The following is a 25,793-nucleotide window of genomic DNA, read 5'->3' on the forward strand; positions in this document are numbered from 1 at the left end:
ATTATTCTTTGAAGAGCATAAGTATTTTTCAAGTTCTCTTTCCAATGAAAAGAAAAGGAAATGCGCAAGAACTGTTAAAGACTGACAATCATTTCACATCTTATTCCCTTTGCAAAGATGACAACCATTTAAAACCAGAACAGATTGAGAGGGCAAACAGGTGTCATTTAAGTAAGATGAGTGCACAGTGTGATGACAGCCAGATGTCCTTAATTTCAACCAAGCAGAACCCAAGAGCATTACTTTGACAAAAAATATTGGTGTTTCCACTTTAAATCCTCAAGAAGTTTATAGCATTTCTCTTAAATATTTTTCCAGGATTGAAATTTGGCATAGCAAGGCTCGACAAGGTTAGGATACTAATTAGTTATTTATTTTTGCATATTTTAAAATGAAATCAATTGGCAATTTTAAGTTATATGAACACATACACATAACCAGGAGGACAAATGCTGCCCTCAGTTGTGTGTACATGTCTCCTGTTGACATAAATGTATGCAAGTTATCTGAGAGCAGAATATGGCCCTGAACATTTTGTTTTAAATTGTGTTACAGGGCCTTATTAAAGAAAAAACTGGCTTTGCAGCTGCCACCTCATACACTTTCTCGGGACCTTCTGTAAGGGGCTCCAAAACATCCATCTCTGGAGATCAGGGATGGCAGAACCCAGCTTGCCAAACAACTGTACGTATTTGCTTTTTTCAGATTGGTCAACAACAACAACCCACCATGATTATAATTTAGGTAAATAAATCCTGTCTTCTCAAAATACTGAAAATTAATGGGAAAATGGTTTCCTTCTATCAAAGCATGAAAGCCAAATACGAGAATCTGTGCTGGCCTGAGCATTTCAGGCTGTTCTTTTCAGTGGCAGAACAAGGGTGATGTCATGGTAGCAGTCTGCTATAGACCACCGGACCAGGGGGATGAGGTGGACGAGGCTTTCTTCCGGCAACTCACGGAAGTTACTAGATCGCTGGCCCTGGTTCTCATGGGAGACTTCAATCACCCTGATATCTGCTGGGAGAGCAATACAGTGGTGCACAGACAATCCAGGAAGTTTTTGGAAAATGTAGGGGACAATTTCCTGGTGAAAGTGCTGGAGGAACCAACTAGGGGCAGAGCTCTTCTTGACCTGCAGCTCACAAACTGGAAAGAATTAGTAGGGGAAGCAAAAGTGGATGGGAACCTGGGAGGCAGTGACCATGAGATGGTCGAGTTCAGGATCCTGACACAGGGAAGAAAGAAGAGCAGCAGAATACGGACCCTGGACTTCAGAAAAGCAGACTTTGATTCTCTCAGGGAACTGATGGGCAGGATCCCCTGGGAGAATAACATGAGGGGGAAAGGAGTCCAGGAGAGCTGGCTGTATTTTAAAGAATCCTTATTGAGGTTACAGGGACAAACCATCCCGATGTGTAGAAAGAATAGTAAATATGGCAGACGACCAGCTTGGCTTAACAGTGAAATCCTTGCTGATCTTAAATACAAAAAAGAAGCTTACAAGAAGTGGAAGATTGGACAAATGACCAGGGAAGAGTATAAAAATATTGCTCGGGCATGCAGGAGTGAAATCAGGAAGGCCAAATCACACCTGGAGTTGCAGCTAGCAAGAGATGTTAAGAGTAACAAGAAGGGTTTATTTAGGTATGTTAGCAACAAGAAGAAAATCAAGGAAAGTGTGGGCCCCTTACTGAATGAGGGAGGCAATCTAGTGACAGAGGATGTGGAAAAAGCTAATGTATTCAATGCTTTTTTTGCCTCTGTCTTCACAAGCAAGGTCAGCTCCCAGACTACTGCACTGGGCAGCACAGCATGGGGAGGAAGTAACCAGCCCTCTGTGGAGAAAGAAGTGGTTCGGGACTATTTAGAAAAGCTGGACGAGCACAAGTCCATGGGGCTGGATGCATTGCATCCGAGAGTGCTAAAGGAGTTGGTGGATGTGATTGCAGAGCCATTGGCCATTATTTTGAAAACTCATGGCGATCGTGGGAGGTCCCGGACAACTGGAAAAAGGCTAATGTAGTGTCCATCTTTGGAAAAGGGAAGAAGGAGGATCCTGGGAAGTACAGGCCAGACAGCCTCACCTCAGTCCCTGGAAAATCATGGAGCAGGTCCTCAAGAAATCAATTCTGAAGCACTTAGAGGAGAGGAAAGTGATCAGGAACAGTCAGCATAGATTCACCAAGGGCAAGTCATGCCTGACTAATCTAATTGCCTTTTATGATGAGATAACTGGATCTGTGGATGAGGGGAAAGCAGTGGACGTGTTATTCCTTGGCTTTAGGAAAGCTTTCAGTATGGTCTCCAACCGTATTCTTGCCAGCAAGTTAAAGAAGTTTGGGATGGATGAATGGACTATAAGGTGATAGAAAGCTGGCTAGATTGTTGGGCTCAATGGGTAGTGATCAATGGCTCCATGTCTAGTTGGCAGCTGGTATCAAGTGGAGTGCCCCAAAGTAGGGGCATTGCCAGCAGATTGAGGGATGTAATTGTTCCCCTCTATTTGACACTGGTGAGGCCTCATCTGGAGTACTGTGTCCAGTTTTGGGCCCCACACTACAAGAAGGATGTGGAAAATTCGGAAAGCGTCCACCGGAGTGCAACAAAAATGATTAGGGAACTGGAACACATGACTTATGAGGAGAGGCTGAGGGAGGTGGTTTGTTTAGTCTACAGAAGAGAAGAATGAGGGGGGATTTGATAGCTGCTTTCAACTACCTGAAAGGGGGTTCCAAAGAGGATGGATCTAGACTGTTCTCAGTGGTAGCAGATGACAGGATAAGGAGTAATGGTCTCAAGTTGCAGTGGGGGAGGTTTAGGTTGGATATTAGGAAAACCTTTTTCACTAGGAGGGTGATGAAGCACTGGAATGCGTTCCCTAGGGAGGTGGTGGAATCTCCTTTCTTTGAGGTTTTTAAGGTCAGGCTTGACAAAGCCCTGGCTGGGATGATTTAGTTGGGGATTGGTCCTGCTTTGAGCAGGGGGTTGGACTAGATGACCTCCTGAGGTCCCTTCCAACCCTGATATTCTATTATATTATGATTTGTAGCTGATGGGTCAGATTCCAAATCTGCAATGGCTAAAGGGTGTAACTTGAGCTCACACACCTAGCTTGGTTGCAGTGAGGGTTGCTGGGATTCTGCATTGCAGAAGAGACAAAATTAGACACATGCAGTGGGAGAGGAAGACAGATATGAATGAGGGTCCAGCTGTTTTCCAGTTTCTCTTTTGCAGTTTCTCTTTTCTCTTTGTCTTACTGTATCAGGCACACAATTATGGTGCACAATAAATAATAATGGTGCTAACAGGAGCGATTATAATAATTCACAGCTATAATATAATAACCTACTTTGCAGATGCCAATAAGCTGCTTACTGACAGCCAAGCCCACAAGGCACAAATAGAAATAGTGCCCCCACTGCTTGCAGCTGCTCAGGTCAGCAAGAAATCTCATAGGTCACACAGATACAATCCCGGATCCCCCTTCAGGGGAACATATTTTCTCTCTATAGTAGAAAATATATGAAAAATATATTGTGAGCATTGAAAATAAATATTAGATATTATTAAAGTGGCATCATTTCTGGATACTGCCTACATTTATTGGAACTCTTTTGGGTTGCTCCTTTAAAAGAAAAGCCCCAGAAAAGAATGTTTGCATTCCCCCCTTTGCTGGATGAATGAGCAAAGACTTCAGTGGAGCAGGTATTCCAATATCATTTGACTCCAGTATGCCAGGACCCTGTCTCCTGTTTTCAGAACTGAGCGGTCCCATTGAGAATAGTGCCCCATCAACATACATTTCTGCTCTGTCCAAAGCACTGCAGCCTGCCATGTAGTCCTGCTGTAGCAATCTATTTCTTATTTCCTTCTTTTTGCTCTGCCATTCACCATTCACTGGCACATCTTTGCTGCCATCATATTTTTCCTGATGTCATTAATAGACAGTAATAAAAATGATATTATATTAGGTTTGTGCATAAGAGCTAATGTGGGCTAAAAAGTAATACTCAATTGTAATCTAGCAGCTTTATCTAAGAATCTCAAAGCACTTTATAAATGTTAAATTAAGTCTTGCACCATGGCTAGGAGGTAGCATTATTATCTGTATTATATAAAGAAGCAAACTGAATCACACAGAGATTGAGTTCCTCAAGAGCACACTTCAATTCAGTACTAGATTCAGATAAAACAATGCAGAGTTTTAGGGCTAGATTAACAATGGACTTGAGGCACTGCACTATATGGGGAGAGCTAGGCACCCAAGAAAGAGATCCTAGACGCCCACAATCTGAGTGGGAAGCCCCTTAAGTGAGCCAGGAGTAAAATGCAGAGGAGAGGGGTGCGGCTTATGACCCAGATCCTCACAGATACTTAGGTTTCAGAGTAACAGCCCTGTTAGTCTGTATTCGCAAAAAGAAAAGGAGGACTTGTGGCACCTTAGAGACTAACCAATTTATTAGAGCATAAGCTTTCGTGAGCTACAGCTCACTTCTTCAGATGCATATCGTGGAAACTGCAGCAGGCTTTATATATACACAGAGAATATGAAACAATACCTATTCCCACCCCACTGTCCTGCTGGTAATAGCTTATCTAAAGTGATTTCCAGCACAAATCCAGGTTTTCTCACCCTCCACCCCCCCACACAAATTCACTCTCCTGCTGGTGATAGCCCATCCAAAGTGATAACTCTTTACACAATGTGCATGACAATTAAGCTGGGCTATTTCCAGCATAAATCCAGGTTCTCACATCCCCCCCACCCCCATACACACACAAACTCACTCTCCTGCTGGTAACAGCTCATCCAAACTGACCACTCTTCAAGTTAAAATCCAAGTTAAACCAGAACATCTGGGGGGGGGGGGTAGGAAAAAACAAGAGGAAACAGGATACCTTGCATAATGACTTAGCCACTCCAAGTCTCTATTTAAGCCTAAATTAATAGTATCCAATTTGCAAATGAATTCCAATTCAGCAGTTTCTCGCTGGAGTCTGGATTTGAAGTTTTTTTGTTTTAAGATAGCGACCTTCATGTCTGTGATCGCGTGACCAGAGAGATTGAAGTGTTCTCCGACTGGTTTATGAATGTTATAATTCTTGACATCTGATTTGTCAAGAATTACAAATTCTTGTAATTTGACTCCTCCTGAAGGTCGAAACAGCAGACTGGACTTCTACATAGAGTGCTTCCGCCGACGTGCACGGGCTGAAATTGTGGAAAAGCAGCATCACTTGCCCCATAACCTCAGCCATGCGGAACGCAATGCCATCCACAGCCTCAGAAACAACTCTGACATCATAATCAAAAAGGCTGACAAAGGAGGTGCTGTTGTCGTCATGAATAGGTCGGAATATGAACAAGAGGCTGCTCGGCAGCTCTCCAACACGAGTTTCTACAAGCCATTACCCTCTGATCCCACTGAGAGTTACCAAAAGCAACTACAGCATTTGCTCAAGAAACTTCCTGAAAAAGCACAAGATCAAATCCGCACAGACACACCCCTGGAACCCCGACCTGGGATATTCTATCTACTACCCAAGATCCATAAACCTGGAAATCCTGGGCGCCCCATCATCTCAGGCATTGGCACCCTGACAGCAGGATTGTCTGGCTATGTAGACTCCCTCCTCAGGCCCTACGCTACCAGCACTCCCAGCTACCTTCGAGACACCACTGACTTCCTGAGGAAACTACAATCCATCGGTGATCTTCCTGATAACACCATCCTGGCCACTATGGATGTAGAAGCCCTCTACACCAACATTCCACACAAAGATGGACTACAAGCCGTCAAGAACACTATCCCCGATAATGTCACGGCTAACCTGGTGGCTGAACTTTGTGACTTTGTCCTTACCCATAACTACTTCACATTTGGGGACAATGTATACCTTCAGATCAGCGGCACTGCTATGGGTACCCGCATGGCCCCACAGTATGCCAACATTTTTATGGCTGATTTAGAACAACGCTTCCTCAGCTCTCGTCCCCTAAAGCCCCTACTCTACTTGCGCTATATTGATGACATCTTCATCATCTGGACCCATGGAAAAGAAGCCCTTGAGGAATTCCACCATGATTTCAACAATTTCCATCCCACCACCAACCTCAGCCTGGTCCAGTCCACACAAGAGATCCACTTCCTGGACACTACAGTGCTAATAAACAATGGTCACATAAACACCACCCTATACCGGAAACCTACTGACCGCTATTCCTACCTGCATGCCTCCAGCTTTCACCCTGACCACACCACACGATCCATCGTCTACAGCCAAGCTCTGCGATACAACCGCATTTGCTCCAACCCCTCAGACAGAGACAAACACCTACAAGATCTCTGTCAAGCTTTCTTACAACTACAATACCCACCTGCAGAAGTAAAGAAACAGATTGATAGAGCCAGAAGAGTTCCCAGAAGTTACCTACTACAGGACAGGCCTAACAAAGAAAATAACAGAACGCCACTAGCCGTCACCTTCAGCCCCCAACTAAAACCCCTCCAACGCATTATTAAGGATCTACACCCTATCCTAAAGGATGACCCAACACTCTCACAAATCTTGGGAGACAGGCCAGTCCTTGCCTACAGACAGCCCCGCAACCTGAAGCAAATACTCACCAACAACCACATACCACACAACAGAACCACTAACCCAGGAACTTATCCTTGCAACAAAGCCCGTTGCCAACTGTGCCCACATATCTATTCAGGGGACACCATCACAGGGCCTAATAACATCAGCCACACTATCAGAGGCTCGTTCACCTGCACATCCACCAATGTGATATATGCCATCATGTGCCAGCAATGCCCCTCTGCCATGTACATTGGTCAAACTGGACAGTCTCTACGTAAAAGAATAAATGGACACAAATCAGATGTCAAGAATTATAACATTCATAAACCAGTCGGAGAACACTTCAATCTCTCTGGTCACGCGATCACAGACATGAAGGTCGCTATCTTAAAACAAAAAAACTTCAAATCCAGACTCCAGCGAGAAACTGCTGAATTGGAATTCATTTGCAAATTGGATACTATTAATTTAGGCTTAAATAGAGACTTGGAGTGGCTAAGTCATTATGCAAGGTAGCCTGTTTCCTCTTGTTTTTTCCTACCCCCCCCCCCCCAGATGTTCTGGTTTAACTTGGATTTTAACTTGAAGAGTGGTCAGTTTGGATGAGCTGTTACCAGCAGGAGAGTGAGTTTGTGTGTGTATGGGGGTGGGGGGGATGTGAGAACCTGGATTTATGCAGGAAATAGCCCAGCTTAATTGTCATGCACATTGTGTAAAGAGTTATCACTTTGGATGGGCTATCACCAGCAGGAGAGTGAATTTGTGGGGGGGGGGGTGGAGGGTGAGAAAACCTGGATTTGTGCTGGAAATCACTTTAGATAAGCTATTACCAGCAGGACAGTGGGGTGGGAATAGGTATTGTTTCATATTCTCTGTGTATATATAAAGCCTGCTGCAGTTTCCACGATATGCATCTGAAGAAGTGAGCTGTAGCTCACGAAAGCTTATGCTCTAATAAATTGGTTAGTCTCTAAGGTGCCACAAGTCCTCCTTTTCTTTTTACAGATACTTAGGCACTTCACTCCTACAGATCTGAGTCTTAGGCAGCCAACTGACAGGCTGGAAGGAGGTGCCGATCTCTTTTTGGGATTCTCAGCTGTGAACGCTTTTGTGCTTTTTACCAACTATAGTACAAGTAATGCTGTGTAAGGTTACTATACATGAAAGAGGTTAGAGGAAACAAAAACAATATTTCAGTTTATTTACTTTGGGCACTTGATAGCATTATGTGTATAGTCACTTTAACTATTTCCTCTGTAAAACCAGTACATCTGTTTTCCCTCTTGCTTGTGTAAGTCTTTCATACCAGGGGAAAAGTTTGAAAGAGTGATTGTAAAAAGCACAGCTGATAGAGGTGGAGAAGGGGCATGAGAAAGGTGAAGTATCTGAAGCTAGTTAGTTCATTAAAAAAAAAACTATTAGATTTCAAGTAATACTGTCATTTAAAATCATCTGATTATGAGTTTTATCTCCAGACTGCATAAAAAAGTATATCTAAAAGACAAACCCATATGTTTATCAAATGCATTAGATTGTATCCAGGTCAAGTATTTTCAAATAACATTCTCGGATAAGATACCTATCACCCTTGTAAGGGCTTCTCCCTTCAATCTCTCAAAAATCATATTACATAAACTGAACATTTCTATGCAATCAGCATATACTTCAGAGGGTGAAATCATTGCTCCTCTGAACTGAATGGGAGTTTTGCCATTGACTTCAATCGAGCCATGACTTCACCCACTATATTTTTTCATGAAGCAACTATAAACATTTCCAGTGGAGTGTGCTTCAAGCAAGGTTTGTTTACCAAGTTGTGTTGTTTCTCTCCTTAGTTAGGGTTATATTAAAGTGTTCATTTAAATAGGAAATATAAATGAAAAGGATTCTCCAGTTCTACATCTTTTCTCCCTGTGAACATATGCACAAGCTGTACACAGAGTTAATCACCAATTAAGAGGGAGAATTTTTGTGGCAGACCCTTGTTATCATAATGACAGCACTGTTCTGAAACCTCGTGTAACAGAAGTTAATACTATGTAAAATATACATCAGTTATTTTCTTATGATACTGGATCTGTTTAGTTTAGTAGGAATGAGACTGTAGATTTTTGAAATCCTAGGAATCAGGTTTCTCTCACAAAACATTAAAAAATACCGTGCTACCAAAGGAACTCTCCTAATAACTAGAGAGGCATATTGAGCAATATATATCACATGCATTTAGACCTAGACTTTCCAGGTCAGCTCATGGTAATGGCCAGACTCTAACTTCAGATGCTTTTTCAGCATTACTATTTATTTAAGAAATTTGCTACTAGGCATGTAACCAAGTACATGTTTTTAAAACCTCCTCATACATGAGTATAGGATCTTATCTCGTGTATAGTCATGGTGATCTGTACTGTGTACTAGTTTCCCTGTCTTGACAGCAACCCCACAATATTCTTGGGTTGGGGTCTATCCAAAGAACACATCTTTTCTTAGGAAGCATAACCAAACTTAATTTTCAAACAATCTTGTTATCGGTTTACTTCACATATCAAGTCCTTTTTCATTTATAGGTGATCCTTGATTTTTGTAAGGAAGATTGATATCACCTGTTTTATATGTATCTCATTGCTCTGCTTATTCCTAAAAATATTTTTATGGTATTCTTTAGTTAAGACTTGGAGTTCTAGCTTAGAATCCTCTAATTTTCTCATACCTGAACTAATATATACATGGACTGATTGCTCCTCTTGTACTAAGGTCCTCAATTACCTTTCTTTCTTTCTGAGACCCCCAAATGCAACCACTTATTCTCCATCAATCCCAGAATCCTCTCTTTTCTTCCTGCTTCAGTGGAATCTCTGACTGCATAGAAAGTGTGGAGCACCAATACACTCCGACTGATACAAGTGTACCAGGCAAGCAGGAAATAATCATAGAATCATAGAATATCAGGGTTGGAAGGGACCTCAGGAGGTCATCTAGTCCAACCCCCTGCTCAAAGCAGGACCAATCCCCAATTTTTGCCCCAGATCCCAAATGCCCCCCTCAAGGATTGAACTCACAACCCTGGGTTTAGCAGGCCAATGTTCAAACCAGTGAGCTATCCCTCCCCCGTCAAGTCCTATGATTGGTTTCAAAATAGAAGACGTCGTTGGAAAATAAAGACTAAAGAATATGTTTAAAGAATCAAAAGAGCTTAATTTTGATTTAATATGTCTGTGAGATGACACAGGATGAATGGCAAAACCACATATTAATTAATTAATGTGGAATTATACCATAATTATATAAATAATGTCCAGTTAGATTTTAGTTAAATATTAAGAGCCAAATTCAGCTTTCATTTACACCATTGTAAAGCTACAACCTCTTCCTGGCTCTCAAAGGAGTTATTCTGTGTCTACTCCAGTATGACTGAAGGAAGTATTTTGCCCTAAAACAATAAATATTTGTTAAACATTCTCTTAACATTTAACAAAATATCATGTTAACATGCTGTTCAAATGCAATATTTAAATGATCTTTTATGCAATTTACAGAGAAGAAGTTTGCCAACATCTTGCATTAAGTATGTGAAATACTTAAATGCTACACATTAACAGATGGGCTAATAAGTAGATAGTAACATTAACAGTTCACGTGGCAACAGTATTTTAATATCAAATTTCAGTATATAGTCTTCTGTCACATGATATTTAAATTACAATAAATATTAAATGTGTTATTAAATACAGATTACACAGTTGTTTAATATTTAAAAATCACACAAAATTTTATCACAACATGAAAGTATTCACCAGGTAAATAAAAAAAATATTCTATCTCTCATCAGTGCAAAAGCAAAAAACTCTACACCTTAGAAAATAAAGCAAATCACTCTATTTATAATGCAAACCTGTCAGAGAATCTGCCCCCAATTGCAATCATTGTATGCAAAGATTGTCATCACATTGACATTTTATGTTTTTCAGATCATTAAAGAAGCTGAAAGTAAATTAACCTAGGGGAATAAAGCCCTTAGGGACCTGGACCTCCATGCCTTACTCAGGGAAAATTCCCACTGAAACCAATGGGAGCTTTGGTACAAACAGCAGGAATAGGTCCTTATTAAACTGGCATTTTTCAAAGGTCACAGGATCTTGAAGACAGAAGGTTCTATGATCTGGCTTCTTATATATAAGAAATGGTATAGACCACTGAGTTAATATTTTCTGATTACCTACCAAAAGCTGTCCAGCGAAACAGATAAAAAGAATGAAGGAAAGCAAGAGAAATGCCACCCCAAAGGAAATTCCAAGGATAGATGTTCTATAAGACAATAAGAAAAAAAAGTTTATTAGGCATTATGCAAATGATGTACACATATCTACAGTGCAGCCTTTCTTTGTTCAGAATGTTGGTAAAGACAGTTAGAAAATGATATCCCAGGTGTTAATCCTGCCTAAAATGCAATTTTCGAACATCAATGACCCAGGGAAACAAATCCAGTATTTTACCAGAAGGCTAATAAGCATTACTTCTTAGTAAGGGGCTATATTTTGTGCACCAAATTACAATTTTCTAAATCTAACGATATCAGCAAGATTGCATTTAAAAAAAAACACCCACTTTTTAAAAATATGGTAGCTATGTTCCCGCCCCGCGGCCATTGTCTTTCTTCTCAACAAAGGCTGAACCATTTTCTATTCACAGTTTCCAAAAAATGATACCTTGGGCAGAGTCCAGGCCTGGAAAATTTCTGCCCATGAAGAGCTTCAGAAAATTATGAACAACTGAAAAGAGTGAATTATAACATTATACAACCTTAAATATAGCTGTTGATAGTGATTTCTGCATTGCTTAATGTTATTGAAGCAAAGGTAATTGATTTCTCCTCTTCTAAAGACATAATATAAGATATTAAACACCAGTTGTCTTTACTAATGCTTAAATGGGAGCAGACATCTATAGTATGTTTTCCTATAGAAACTCTGTATTAAAGGAGAATATTATTACTAACCTACTGCTATTTAATTATTGTAGAGTCTATTTAAATCCAAAATTAACATTAATAATAATATAGATTTCATAGAAGGAAACAAAGTGAAAAACAGTAAAAGGAAGCAAATAAATACATAATAACAAACATTTAAAAAAGTCCCTTACCCATGAAAAATAACAACGAAGAAAAAAAATCAACATTAAAATGAGAAAAAGGATTTTTTTAAAAAAAAACAGTCTATCTGATAATGAGCCTCTAATCCACCCTTTGCTGTGCGGTACCCATGGGAAAAACCTAGTGCAAATATCGTCCATATATGCCCATTAAATACAGAAGAGGAGAAGCAGAGCCCATATGGCATTGTGTTCCCTCCCCTAAGATACTGGAGGTCCTTCCATGTGAGAACCAAGGCCGGCCATGATGAATCAGTCCAGGTGGAGAGGGGAGGGCACTCACTCCATGAGGTATTATAATATGGTCACGTGGCAGATTTTCCCAGAAAAATACATTAGAGCTAATTGTGCTTAAGGAAGTATTGACTCTTGCTCTGTGCTTGGGGACTGGGAATAAGGAGATGCAGGTGCAGTCATGGCTATCCTACCAATGGCAAAACAGATCCTGAGTTAGCTTTACTCCTGGGGAATGCGAGGGGGAGGGAGGCAGGGGAGAGCAGCAGCACTCAAGGCCTAGTTCTTAGCACCAATCTGCAGTTTTACCGACAGATCTTGAGGCATCTGCAGAGTTTAAAAGTTATACTTCTTGGCTCCCCTGGGCATCAGCAAACTATTTCTTTGCCAAATATGATACATGGGCAACGCGTGGATGGAGTTTTCAAAATAAGCTTTCTACTCCTGCAGATTTTTCTGTTTTATGCCATACTATTGCCATTAAAATAATTTTTTCAGGGGTCAGTCACGGTCCATAGCTAGGGCTCCTAGGTGCTAAAGTAATACACCAAAAAAGATAAATAAATAAAATAAGTAATACACATTTTATATTATAAGCTGTCTGGCCAATTACTTAATGCACCTTTAAACTCTCAGTATTAGTAAAAATTCAATTTGGTGAGAACAGCTGAATAAAAGTAAATTTGCAAGGTCATTCATAATGCCCTCAGCATGTATTCATCTTGAAATAATCAGGATTTTTTTAAGTTACCTGAAAATGCATATTATTAATTATTATTATTAAATATTTGTGTTACGGTAGCTGCCAGAATCTCCAATCAGGAGTGAGGCCACATCACACTTAAGCAGTGCACATGCACATGTGAGGACAGAGGCCCAGATCCTCAAAGGTATTTATACAATTAAACTGCAGTGAGCTCAATGGGAGTTAGGCACCTGAATGCCTTTGAGAATCTGGGCTGTACTGGCTACCCTGAAAAGCTTAAAATATAAAAAGATAAGTGACACACAAAGGCTGGGAGGAGAAGCATACAATCCCATACATATAATTTTTACATATGTTAACACTTGCAATTGTTAAATAATAACAAACCTACAGAGTAAGTGCCAGCTCACCCCTACTGCCTCTCAAGCAAGCATTCATAGAATCATAGAATATCAGGGTTGGAAGGGACCTCAGGAGGTCATCTAGTCCAACCCCCTGCTCAAAGCAGGACCAATCCCCAATTAAATCATCCCAGCCAGGGCTTTGTCAAGCCGGACCTTAAAAACTTCTAAGGAAGGAGATTCCACCACCTCCCTAGGTAACGCATTCCATTGTTTCACCACCCTCGTAGTGGAAAAGGTTTTCCTAATATCCAACCTAAACCTCCCCCACTGCAACTTGAGACCATTACTCCTTGTCCTGTCATCTGCTACCACTGAGAACAGTCTAGATCCATCCTCTTTGGAACCCCCTTTCAGGTAGTTGAAAGCAGCTATCAAATCCCCCCTCATTCTTCTCTTCTGTAGACTAAACAATCCCACCTCCCTCAGCCTCTCCTCATAAGTCATGTGTTCCAGTCCCCTAATCATTTTTGTTGCCCTCCACTGGACTCTTCCCAATTTTTCCACATCCTTCTTGTAGTGTGGGACCCAAAACTGGACACAGTACTCCAGATGAGGCCTCACCAGTGTCGAATAGAGGGGAACAATTACATCCCTCAATCTGCTGGCAATGCCCCTACTTATACATCCCAAAATGCCATTGGCCTTCTTGGCAACAAGGGCACCCTGTTGACTCATATCCAGCTTCTTGCCCACTGTAACCCCTACGTCCTTTTCTGCAGAACTGCTGCCTGGCCATTCGGTCCCTAGTCTATAGCGGTGCATTGGATTCTTCCGTCCTAAGTGCAGGACTCTGCACTTGTCCTTGTTGAACCTCATCAGATTTCTTTTGGCCCAATCCTCCAATTTGTCTAGGTCCCTCTATATCCTATCCCTACCCTCCAGCGTATCTACCACTCCTCCCAGTTTAGTGTCGTCTGCAAACTTGCTGAGGGTGCAATCCACACCATCCTCCAGATCATTTATGAAGATATTGAACAAAACCGGCTCCAGGACCGACCCTTGGGGCACTCCGCTTGATACTGGCTGCCAACTAGACATGGAGCCATTGATCACTATCCGTTGAGCCCAACAATCTACTTTCTACCCACCTTATAGTGCATTCATCCAGCCCATACTTCTTTAACTTCCTGACAAGAATACTGTGGGAGATGGTGTCAAAAGCTTTGCTAAAGTCAAGGAACAACAGGTCCACTGCTTTCCCTTCATCCACAGAACCAGTTATCTTGTCATAGAAGGCAATTAGATTAGTCAGGCATGACTTGCCCTTGGTGAATCCATGCTGACTGTTCCTGATCACTTTCCTCTCGTCTAAGTGCTTCAGAATTGATTCCTTGAGGACCTGCTCCATGATTTTTCTGGGGACTGAGGTGAGGTTGACTGGCCTGTCATTCATTTGCTGACTTCTAGGAGTCACAATGGAAGTGGGTATTGAGGAAAGATTTGATAAAAGAGAAGGTAGTGGCCTTATAGACCAGTTTTTGGAGGGTATTCCATATGTACGGAGAAGGAATGAGGAGCTGACATGTAGGCAGAATAGAAAGTCATTGCTGCAGAGTGAAGGAGGTGGGGAGAGGAGGCGATTTAATAAGAGGCCAGAGTGGTCAAATAAGGGCAGACTTGTGAAAGGATTTCAAGATCAGGACAAGAAGCTTATACTTGATGGGGGGAAGCAGTGGAGGTGTAGAAAAAGGAGAGTAATGTGGTCTAAGTAACAGCTGAAAAAAGAGGATCTTAGCAGCTATGTTTTGTACGTGTTAAAGGGGAGCAATGTCAGTGTGAGAGTAGCAGAAGACAAGGAGGTTTCAGTAGTCAAATGACAGATGATAAAAGCTGGGGTCAGAATTTTGATTGTCTGGACAGAGAGAAAAGGACAGATCTTAGAAATGTGGTGAAGGTAGAAGTGGAAAGTTTCGTCTGTATGGGCAAGAGAGTGGGAGTGGCCAAAGGTGACCTCTTAGGCTACAGGACTGACTGACAGGGAGGATGGTGGTCATGTAAACAGTGAGGAGCCTTTAAAGGGTTTTTGAGGAAAGATCAGCATTCTCTTTTAGTTACACTAAACTTACGCAGAAAGAAAAGGAGTACTTGTGGCACCTTAGAGACCAACAAATTTATCTGAGCATAAGCTTTTGTGAGCTGCAGATCACTTCATTGGATGCATGCCTTCTTAATATTTCCCTGTTTGCTGTATAGGATGTTGATCAGGTAGTTCTGCAATTTCCACTGTAGCTCACGAAAGCTTATGCTCAAATAAATTTGTTGGTCTTTAAGGTGCCACAAGTACTCCTTTTATTTTTGTGGATACAGACTATAACGGCTGCTACTCCGTAAGCTTAAGTAGTTTCACTTTGCTCCTTAAGCTACAAGAGTGGGAAGCAAGCTACAGAAAAATGAAATACCAGCATTTTAAACACTAACCATGGGAAAATTGCATCAGCAATTTACTTTTGTTATTGACATGTTTTAAGTTTGCAGGAATGTCATACAGTACCGTGTGTACAGGATACTGCATGAAGCAGGGTACCAGAGTATGTGGGTAAATAATTTTGATATGGCAATGTTTTTCTTGGGGCACTGCCCGCTGAAGTCAATGGGAGCTGCAGTGCCTGTGAAAATCAGGCCACTTATTTAATTGCCTAAATGTAGATTTAGGTACCTAAATTGAGGCACTCCAAATTTGAAAATCTTGGTCCAGATCTTTACATTAAAGATAATCCTGTGTATTGTGTAAGCTCTCCACATGTACTGTAGTAATTTATCAGATTCTTTTTATCTGCTTGGTTCAGACAAACCATTTTGGCAAAAGGGTATTCAGAAGCCTTCAGGTCCATTAAGTATTTTACTATACCTATTTGTGGGGGAGTGATAGCTCAGTGGTTTGAGCATTGGCCTGCTAAACCCAGGGTTGTGAGTTCAATCCTTGAGGGGGTCATTTAGGGATCTGGGGCAAAAATTGGGGATTGGTCCTGCTTTGAGCAGGGGGTTGGACTCAATGACCTCCTAAGGTCCCTTCCAACCTTGATATTTTATGATTCTATGAATACCCTCATTTCCAGGAGTTCCATCCCCAAATGTTATCATTATTTACCACACCGAGCTCCCTGATTGGCCAAGATTGTATATCATCACCTGTGGAAGGACTGATTTTTTAAGTGTGATGAAAAGATATAAGAACTCCCTAGTTTTCACAATACCTGTAAGTATGAGGAATAGATGATCTTGAGCATCCACATTATTAGCAGTCTCGTCTTATTCTTATGACGACATTGAGATAACTATATTTTGACCAATTCATCTTTTATGAGATTGTTTCAAAATGAAAATACATTAGTATTATATATAACTAATGTTGGCAATATTTTTATTGAAAATACTGATTCACAGTAAAGACAGAGATATTAAAAGATGGGGTGGGGTGGTTTTCCTTGTCCCTCACTTATATTATTGTGACAGAATATTATGTGTATTACTGAATATATCTTTAAGAATCCATTAAATGCTATGGTAATTCATGCCTCTGTTTCTTCTTGGCAGGGAACTAATTTTCATGTTCATAATTGTTTGACTGCAAATTCTATTCTTCACCTAAAAGCAGTAAAGAAATAATTTTTAAAAAGATGGAGGTTATACATGACAACATGACAACACTAAATTTAACTTTGTTTTTGTAATCTAACGGTAGCTAAATCCTTGGGGATTTGGCTGATGCATTCACTGAGCCTTCCACAGATTCAATCAGTGCAAATACTTTAATAATACAATTGCTTCATTGTTGAGAAAAATCCTTTGAATATTAAAACTCATTTTCAGTCCCTTTTTTTTCTTTATTAGGTGCAGCAGAAACAGCTCATAGTGCTGTAGCTTCTTCCTCTTGTATTCTATTCTATTTTGAAAGCTTGCTTTCAGACAAAGGTGCTGCTTTTGTTCATCATGAAATTCAGCCTTGCTCAGCTGGACACTGTTCTAATCCCCCTCCCCCACCAAACATGTTCCTAATAAAGTCTTATGGAGAGAACTACATGAATCAGCATCTCTGCGTGACAAAAGACATAATGATGAATGATGCTGTTGTTAAACATAGATGCCTGTCAGAACAAAGCCCAGGGAAGAGATCTCAGATATAGCCAGGACAAACCCAGTACAGGCACAATTGCAAATGCCTTTACCTATATTGATGAGCAGTCACCCAGGAAAGTAGTCCCATTGAATTTTATGGTGAGCAGTTACTTAAAGGAGTAGCCTCAATATGAGTAAGTAGTTCACAATTTAGCATTCTGCATTTCAAAAACAAATAGTGCCAACTTATAGTCAACCAACTACATAAAACCAGTGTATAGAAGGCAAGAAGAGTGTAATTTGGTGTCAGTTACAAGAGAACGCTGCTGTGATCTGAATAAGGTGTAAGCAAGGGAGCAGTACTGGAAGTCCTGCTTTGAGAACATGCAGAGATCAAAGCCTTATGGTCATTTTAATGCAACTGTGTATCACAACTGCCCATTAATTTTTTCCAAGACATACTGGGTAACCTGACTGAATTTAACTTTATGTTTCATACTATGCAGTTTATTATGTAAACAAATAATTGATTTATCTACTCAATGGGAAAAACTATTAATAAACAATGTAATCACAGGATAAAGAACTTCTGCCAATCACACACCTGAAATATGAAATGTTATAATAATCTTCCAAATCACTTAAATAGTGACTCTTATTCATCACTGTATTACTCCAGTTTTACGTCATTGCAGTTGGTGTTGCTATACTGAAATCGAAGGAGTTACAGCAGCAAAACAGAAGTAATATAATACTAACTCAGGCCCCATTATGGATCCAGTTCTAGGTCCAGTTATCTCTCTCTGTGTTCACTCAAAAAAAAAAATCAAGGAAATGGTCTAACTTTTACTCTTCTGTTATGTTTATCTACGCTCAACCAACATCATCCTGGAAAGCCTGAGAGAGCATTAGTACAGAATTGCAGGGGAATTTTTTTTTAATCTTCTGTTAAAATATAGTTTATTGAACAGTCTTTGTGTTGTACATAGAGGAATTATGTTAATAGCATTGGAGTAAATTTATTGTAAATGAATTTTGTGATTATCAGCTACAACCCAATTGCAAATGATAAGCTTTAATGTTTAATTGTCCACGAAAGCTGCTAGTTGCCTTGCACACTCCTCCATCATTATCTTTTAATTACGGACAGGTGAGAATCCATATGCCTGCTTCACTTATAAATGTACAATGCCTTAAAAGTTGTCTGACTTCATTTATTTATTTTATAGGATTAAGAAGTACAGAATGTGAACCTTTTAAATATGCACTGACAGCAGGAAAAAATCCCTATGAAATAAGGTATATGTCATTTTTATTAAATATAGTTAATTTTAAGAGGATCATCATATATACCACAATTTTTATAAGCACAATGTTATTTGCAATTTGACTTGAATTTATGAAGAACACATTTTAAGCAAAACAGAAAAGTAATAATGGTCTTGTAATTAGTCACGTGTAGCTCTGAATTAGCTCTTTGGTTTGAAAACTGCAAAAAGTAGCAACTTCAGAATCATGATTGGCACAATTTTGCTTTCTCTATGTAACTCATTTTCATTAGAGATTTTCATTCTTGATAAGTTAAATAGCAGGGTGGTGGAAATGGAATTAAAGTATTTGATTCACTGTCATGGGCTCAAGAAAGTGACCCTTTCAATCTATATGGGTAGGATCAGTATCACACTCATTAATTGCTAGGCTGAGTTCCAAAAAAGACCCTCATTGGCAGAGGCTGCCAAGATATTGCACTGAATCAGTTCATCTTAAGGGGTCCCTAGCATGGTGTGAACTGTAGATGAAGTGCACTACTTTGCCTTGCTCAAGGTAGACTTTCTATAGCAAAACCCAATCAGAGAAGTAATGCCTGGTATTTATAACCATTACTTTATACAATGAACTTCTATAATATCTTCAGACTGAAGTTCTTAAATTGTTTAAGAAATATTACTGAATTCAGAACACTGATGGGGGGGTCAATATTAGTATTATCCTCATTTTACAGATGAGGAAATTGAGGTAGAGAAAAGTCACCTGACTTCCTCAGGGTCATACAGGAAGTTTGTGGTTGAGCTGAAAATAGACCTCAGATTATTTTATGAACATAATTTATGCATTCATTGAACCTTCTATAGATTCATTTAGTGTTAATTAAAAACACTACTGCTTCATTGCTGAGAAAAACCTCTCAGCATGAAAAACCTCTCAGTATGAGGGAATACTATTGCTGCCTCTTCCCCACCACAGAGGTTCTGTGTGCAGTTAGGTGGCTTCTGAACACACCTACCCAATTGGGCCTGGCATGCAAGTTAGGCAGAGGAGCAACTATTTTCCTCAGATCAGAGAAAGGTGCCTCCCTGCAGCCCAGATGATGGTACCTAATGCCGTGAGAAGGATGGGGCTTAGGACACATTCCTCTTGTCAACATCTCTCATTGTCTAGCTTAGGCAGCTCCTTGCTTAGCATGCTGGTTTTTGTGGATCGAATTCTAAGGTGCCTGTGTCTTCCCACACATTGCACGGAGAACACAGATGCCAAACTCAGACTTTGTGGATCACAGTGTTGTTCCTGTGATTTTTTTTAGGCGCCTAGAAGTTAGGAGCTGCAATGTGGAGTGTCACAATGCCTAAGTTCCCTTGTGGATCTGGGCTTCAGATCATATGAAACTGTTAGGAGTTTTGAAAAGCAGTAAGAACAGGAATAATGCAAAGGGATATAAAGAGTTAGAAACATGGAGAGGAAACAAAATGAGATTCATCATGGAAAAATGCAACCTTAAAATGAAAACATCTGGGCAAACCCCAAATAAATATACTTGGAAGGAGAAATCTATGCAGGAATAATGCTGAAATATATGCAAGGCTAATAATGGACAGTAATTTACAAAGATTATAATTTGGTAATTCTACAAAAAAAGTGCAATTTGGAGTGTCTATGCAAAAAATCACATGACAAGAGTCAGAAAGTAGTATTTACTCCCTATACAGCTCCATTGCCATCACACCTGGAAAATTTCATTCAGTTCTTGGCAACTCATTACCAGAGAGATTGACAAATTGGAGTGAGTCCAAACTGAGCAAAATGATGACAGGGTACAGAGATTTTATTATGAGGAAAAATTAAAAAAGCTAAATATGTATTGCTTGGCAAGGTGATTACTATTGTCTGCCACATCAGTTAATAAATATTTGAAGGCTGTTATAACACCGAGAAAAGAGAAGAATTGTTTAGGGTGGTCCATGATGACATAACTAGAAGTAATGGGAGAAAATGAAGAAAGGATAAATTATAGGCTTTCTTGTAGTGATAAGTATGCATTTGTAGAACAAAATCCTAAGGGAAGTGGTTATACCATCATTGCTTGGGACTTTTACAACTAGATTGGGCAAAACACTAACAAATATACAGTGAGGAATCGATACTGCACTTGTAGACCAATAGACTGGGTGATCTAATGATCTGGATGGCCTTTTCAATCTCTAAATTCTATGATTCTCCCTCTTGATTCCTGATCCCAAGAATAATACAAAGTCCTATTTTCCCCTCCAAAAAGAAGGAGCAAGCAAATATTAAATTTTAACCTTGTTGAAAATGCAGTGAAAATTATAAAAACAATCCAGAAACATAGACAAAGATAAACAAAAGGTCAGAATTTGCCCACAGATACACATATAACTCTGCACATATGCAAATGTGGGAAGCATTTGGTCCAAATATTATAAAGTAATTTGTCTTTTATGTTTTGCTTTATTTATTCTTTTTCTGTATTATTTTCTACTCTGTTGTATTTTTTACAATGTGTACTAAAAAGATTTAATCTAATATGTGAGTCAGAACCAAATATTGCACTCTAAAAAAGTAGTAAGTTTTATGCTTTGTATTTTCTACTTTCTAAAAGTGTTATGTAGCTGATATGCTACTACTTTTACAGTTTAAAATGTACCCTTACGAAGAAGAAAACATCTTCTAAGTTTGCTTCATGGGGAAAAGATGAATCATACTTGTGTTTCATTATGTGTGGCACGGAGGTGAGAACATGAGATTATACCAACAGATACCTCCTGTCATAAATATAAAGGGAAGGGTAAACACCTTTAAATCCCTCCTGGCCAGAGGAAAAACCCTTCCACCTGTAAAGGGTTAAGAAGCTAAGATAACCTCGCTGGCACCTGACCAAAATGACCAATAAGGAGACAAGATATTTTCAAAGCTGAAGGGGGGGGGGGTGAAACAAAGGGTTCTCTCTGTCTGTGTCATGTTTTTTGCTGTGACCAGAGCAGGAATGCAGGTCAGAACTCCTTCAAGAGTTACAGAGTAGCAGCCGTGTTAGTCTGTATTCGCAAAAAGAAAAGGAGTACTCTTGGCACCTTAGAGACTAACAAATTTATTAGAGCATAAGCTTTCGTGAGCTACAGCTCACTTCATCGGATGCATTCAGTGGAGTTAGTAAACAATCTAGTTAGATATGCGTTAGATTCTGTTTTGTTTAAATGGCGGATAAAATAAGTTGTGCTGAATGGAATGTATATTCCTGTTTTTGTGTCTTTTTGTAACTTAAGGGTTTGCCTAGAGGGATTCTCTATGTTTTGAATCTGATTACCCTGTAAAACCATCCTGATTTTACAGAGGTGATACTTTTACTTTTTTCTTTAATTAAAATTCTTCTTTTAAGAACCTCATTGCTTTTCATTGTTCTTAAGATCCAAGAGTTTGGGTCTGTGTTCACCTATGCAAATTGGTGAGGATTTTTATCAAGCCTTCCCCAGGAAACGGAGTGTAGTGCTTGGGGAGATATTTTGGCAGGGTGAGACATTTCCAAGTGGGTACTTCCCCTGTTCTTTGTGTAACACTTTGGTGGTGGCAGCTTTTAACCTAAGCTGGTAAGAATAAGCTTAGGGGGTCTTTCATGCAGGTCCGCACATCTGTACCCTAGAGTTCAGAGTGGGGAAGGAACCTTGACACCTCTGAAGACAGGTGCACAGTTTCCCATGTTGAATATGGCTCCTGTGAGAAACTGTACATGTTTCTTAACTTCAAAGGCAAATAAGGCATTAAAATGATTAAATATCCAAATTAAGCAACAGAAAAAGGGGAAAGTAGAAGTCCTATCTATTACACAGTGGTAAGATCAGGCAATAATACTGTTAACCTAGTAAACTAGTAAAGAGTTTAACCCATGCAATCAAACAAAAAGTTAATGTGCCAGATGATGTAATGTAAACATTTATTGGAACTGCATAAGGCAAAATGTTGGTAATCTGTCTACTCTTACTTGGTTGGATGAACAATACTCTAGTAAACTCTGAAAGGTGCAGATTGTCCTTGGTCCTAAGGGGAGTATGCAAGAGGAAAGAAGTATCTAAAGGAAAGAAGGTCAGTTGTAGTCCCTGTATTTGATGGAATTTCACTAGAGAAGTTCAAATGCAAATGTTCATGCTTTTTTAAATTTTAAAATAGAAATTTCATCAAATTTCACAAAAAAGTAATATTTAAGGGATGCAAAAACACCCGAAAGGAAACGATGAAAATGTCCACAGATTAGAAGGTCAGAAAGAACCATTGTGATCATTTAGTCTGACATAATGTATCCACAGGCTATTGAAGTTACTTTAGTTATAATTACTTATACATAGTATTGGATACTTTTCCACACTCATTTCAGTTTGATCCTTGTCCCCAAAATAGGTCTAATTTAAAAAAAAAACACCAAAGGTGATAAGTATTAGAGCATCAGAATATTATGATATTTAAAAACAGAAGTTATATAACCTAGCTCTGAAGTAATCTGGAGGTCTCATTCATATCTGTTTCATTCCACTCTCCATGAATTAACACATGCATTCTGGCAAATGCTAAATTATTACCTACAGTTTAAGGATACTACCATTTTTTATTTATGATCCAATACGTAGCAATACAAATGAACTGGATATAAACTAGAAAATTTGAATAATATTTACTTACTTTGGTAATACCAGAATCTGCACGATAAAAATGCAGAAGAATATGAGACAAGCACATGTCACATAATACTTGAATGCTGGCAATGTAGTTGTTCTGTACTACAAAATAAATTAGAAATTGTTAAAACTACTGTTCCCAAAATAGATAAAATTGCTGACTAGCCTAAGCTGCATTTTAAACAGGAAGATATACATAAAAACCCTTTTGCAAAACTTAATTTATTTTTTCTTCAGTGATTATCCTCCCCATTGTCATGCATAGCATCGAAGCTTTTGCTCTCTTTCCACACTTTAGAGAGTGCTTCTTCTATCAAACTGAAATGTCCATATATTGTATCTACCCAAAGAGCATGATTATAATTAAACATCCTAGAGGAGATAATTAAGTTAACTCTAGAAACTTTAAATTTTTTAATAATGTTCAATTTTTCCATTCTCTTCAAATTCTCGTGCAACCCTAGCTAATGGCATAGGTGTTACAACACGTCCCACTTTGTCTAGGAGTGACCCATACCCTAAAGAAGGAACTAGCAATGACACCTATATTCAGGTGGCCTAACACTTTCCATTAGAAAAGATTTTTGTGATCTTTTTCTGACAAGCTCTCACATGTTCATTGTTTGCAGTAGGTCTTTGAAATTTGGCACAGTTATAGTCTGTTAGTGTAAATACTGTGATGTCATTAAATTATATGCATGCAATTCGGTCCTTGTCTTTATAAATTCCTAATTAGTTTATAAAGAAACATATTTAAAAATAAGAAATAAAATATTTATCACAGGAAATGCATTGTTTGCTAGGTAGAAATATAGATGTCTCAAATCTAAACCAATAAAGTATTCTAAAAATAAATGTTTTTACTATTATAATTGTTCAGGGTCTAGGAAATCAGGGAAAATATAATTAATGCAAAATAGATCAATGAGTAATTTCGTAAGTGCTCAAAATGGAAACCTTATAAATGATAAGTGAATGAGTTGTGCTTTTTAACTGCAAGTACACAGCTATGCCTTTATACTAAAGGCCAAATTCTGCCCTGAAATACATGCACAGAACTCAAAATGCATATCTATGGACAGAACATAGCCCAAAATGTGAATTTTAGGACTTTTTTCCCCCAGGCACTCTTGAATTCTGTGGCACATTAAAAACAATTACTATCAGATGGTTAAATGAACTTTAAGGCATATGTCTGAATATATTTGCAGTTGGTTCTGTTGTTGCAGCTGTTGAAGTGGTTTGTAGTATTTTAATAGAACCACTGAACACTTAAGGCCTTGAGCTGTTGTTATAAACTCACAAGAAAATTCTGACCCACTCGATAATTTGTTTTAATATTTTACACTTCTACAGGCTTGCAAGAAGATCATGTAATTAGCTTCTTGAATTAAATAAATTATTTCTCTCATTACTTTGGTTTTCTTTCAGATCAAGTAAGGCCCAATCTTTCTCATACTGATGTCAAAGACAAATCGCTCACTGACTTCAGTGGAAGCTAAGGTTGCCAACCCTCCAGGATTGGCCTGGAGTCTCCAGGAATTAAAAGATTAATCTTTAATTAAAGATTATGTCATGTGATTAAATCTCAAGGAATACATCCAAAAAAAATTGGCAACCCTAGTGGAAGCAAGAGTGAGCCCATAGACAATAAAAGAAAACGGAGAAGGAAATTTAAAAAGTTGGATATGAAAATAATCATTATTTGTCACATGGCAGCACTCAGCAGCCCATATAGTGATCTGGGCTTCAGTAAGCTCAGCAATGCGCAGATACTTAAAAAAAAAGTCCCTACCCCAAAGAACTTGGACCCTGGAAACGCTTACACATGTGCTAAACATGAAGCACAGAATATTCCCATTAACTGGTCTACTGAAGCGGTTAAACACATCCATGAGTGTTTGTAGGATTGGGGCCTAGAATATCATTTCCTCTCCTCCACTCAAACTGACTTGCACTTTTCCTCCTTCTCTCTCCTGCTCTTCCTCTCCCCATTCCACACACAACTCATTCACTTTCATGTGCATGTGAAGAATGAGGGGGAAAAGAGAGATGACAGGAGAGAGAGGCAGAGAAAGGAGAAAGCAAAAGGGAGACGAGAGAAAATACAAGAAATAGAGTAATGTTGCTCATTCTCTCATCAGCAGGACTCATTACTTTCTCTCCTGAAGGAAAAGATTCATAGATTCCAAAGCCAAAAGGGACCACAGTGATCATTTAGAGAATCCACAACAACCCTTGGTAAATTGTTCCAATGGTTAATTACGCTCACTGTTAAAAATGTATGTCTTATTTCCAGTATGAATTTGTCTAACATCAGCTTCCAGCCATTAGATTGTGTTATACCTTTCTCTGCTAGATTGAAGAACCCACTATCAAATATTTGTTCTCCACGTAGGTACTTAAACATTGTAATCAAGTCTCCCTTTAACCTTCTCTTTGTTAAGCTAAACAGATTGAGGTCCTAGAGTCTACCACTATGAGGGAGGTTTTCCAATGCTTTAATCATTCTTGTGGTTCCTTCTTTGAACCCACTCCAATTTATCAATGTTCTTGAACTGTGGACACCAGAACTGGAAACAGTATTCCAGCAGCAGTTACATCAGCACTAAATACAGAGGTAAAATAACCTCTCTATTCCTACTCGAGATTCCCGTTTGTGCACATGAGGAGGAGCTTGAAGCGTGTTTCCCACCA

At 39.3% G+C, this 25,793-nt stretch overlaps 1 protein-coding gene and 1 long non-coding RNA gene across 7 annotated transcripts in view; one reads left to right on the plus strand and one right to left on the minus strand.

The window, feature by feature from the left end:
* Nucleotides 1-25,793, minus strand: part of ADCY2 (adenylate cyclase 2) — a 434,372-nt gene that overhangs the window by 79,656 nt on the left and 328,923 nt on the right. For all 6 annotated transcript variants that reach the window (XR_012157385.1, XM_073332378.1, XM_073332375.1 and 3 more), the window contains 2 exons: nt 23,101-23,198; nt 10,809-10,893 (listed from right to left, as the gene is read on the minus strand). Coding sequence is in view for 5 of the 6 variants with exons in the window: in XM_073332378.1 (XP_073188479.1) it covers nt 10,809-10,893; nt 23,101-23,198 (183 nt within the window). In the remaining variant the exon portion in view is untranslated. The remainder of the gene's footprint in view (nt 1-10,808; nt 10,894-23,100; nt 23,199-25,793) is intronic.
* LOC140907136 (uncharacterized) lies at nt 586-22,513 on the plus strand. The gene is made up of 3 exons (XR_012157389.1): nt 586-684; nt 18,369-18,438; nt 22,433-22,513. It is a non-coding gene; the product is annotated as an uncharacterized lncRNA (long non-coding RNA).

This window comes from Lepidochelys kempii, chromosome 2 (genome assembly GCF_965140265.1).
Source record: "Lepidochelys kempii isolate rLepKem1 chromosome 2, rLepKem1.hap2, whole genome shotgun sequence".
In the NCBI taxonomy this organism is placed as follows: Eukaryota; Metazoa; Chordata; order Testudines; family Cheloniidae; genus Lepidochelys; species Lepidochelys kempii.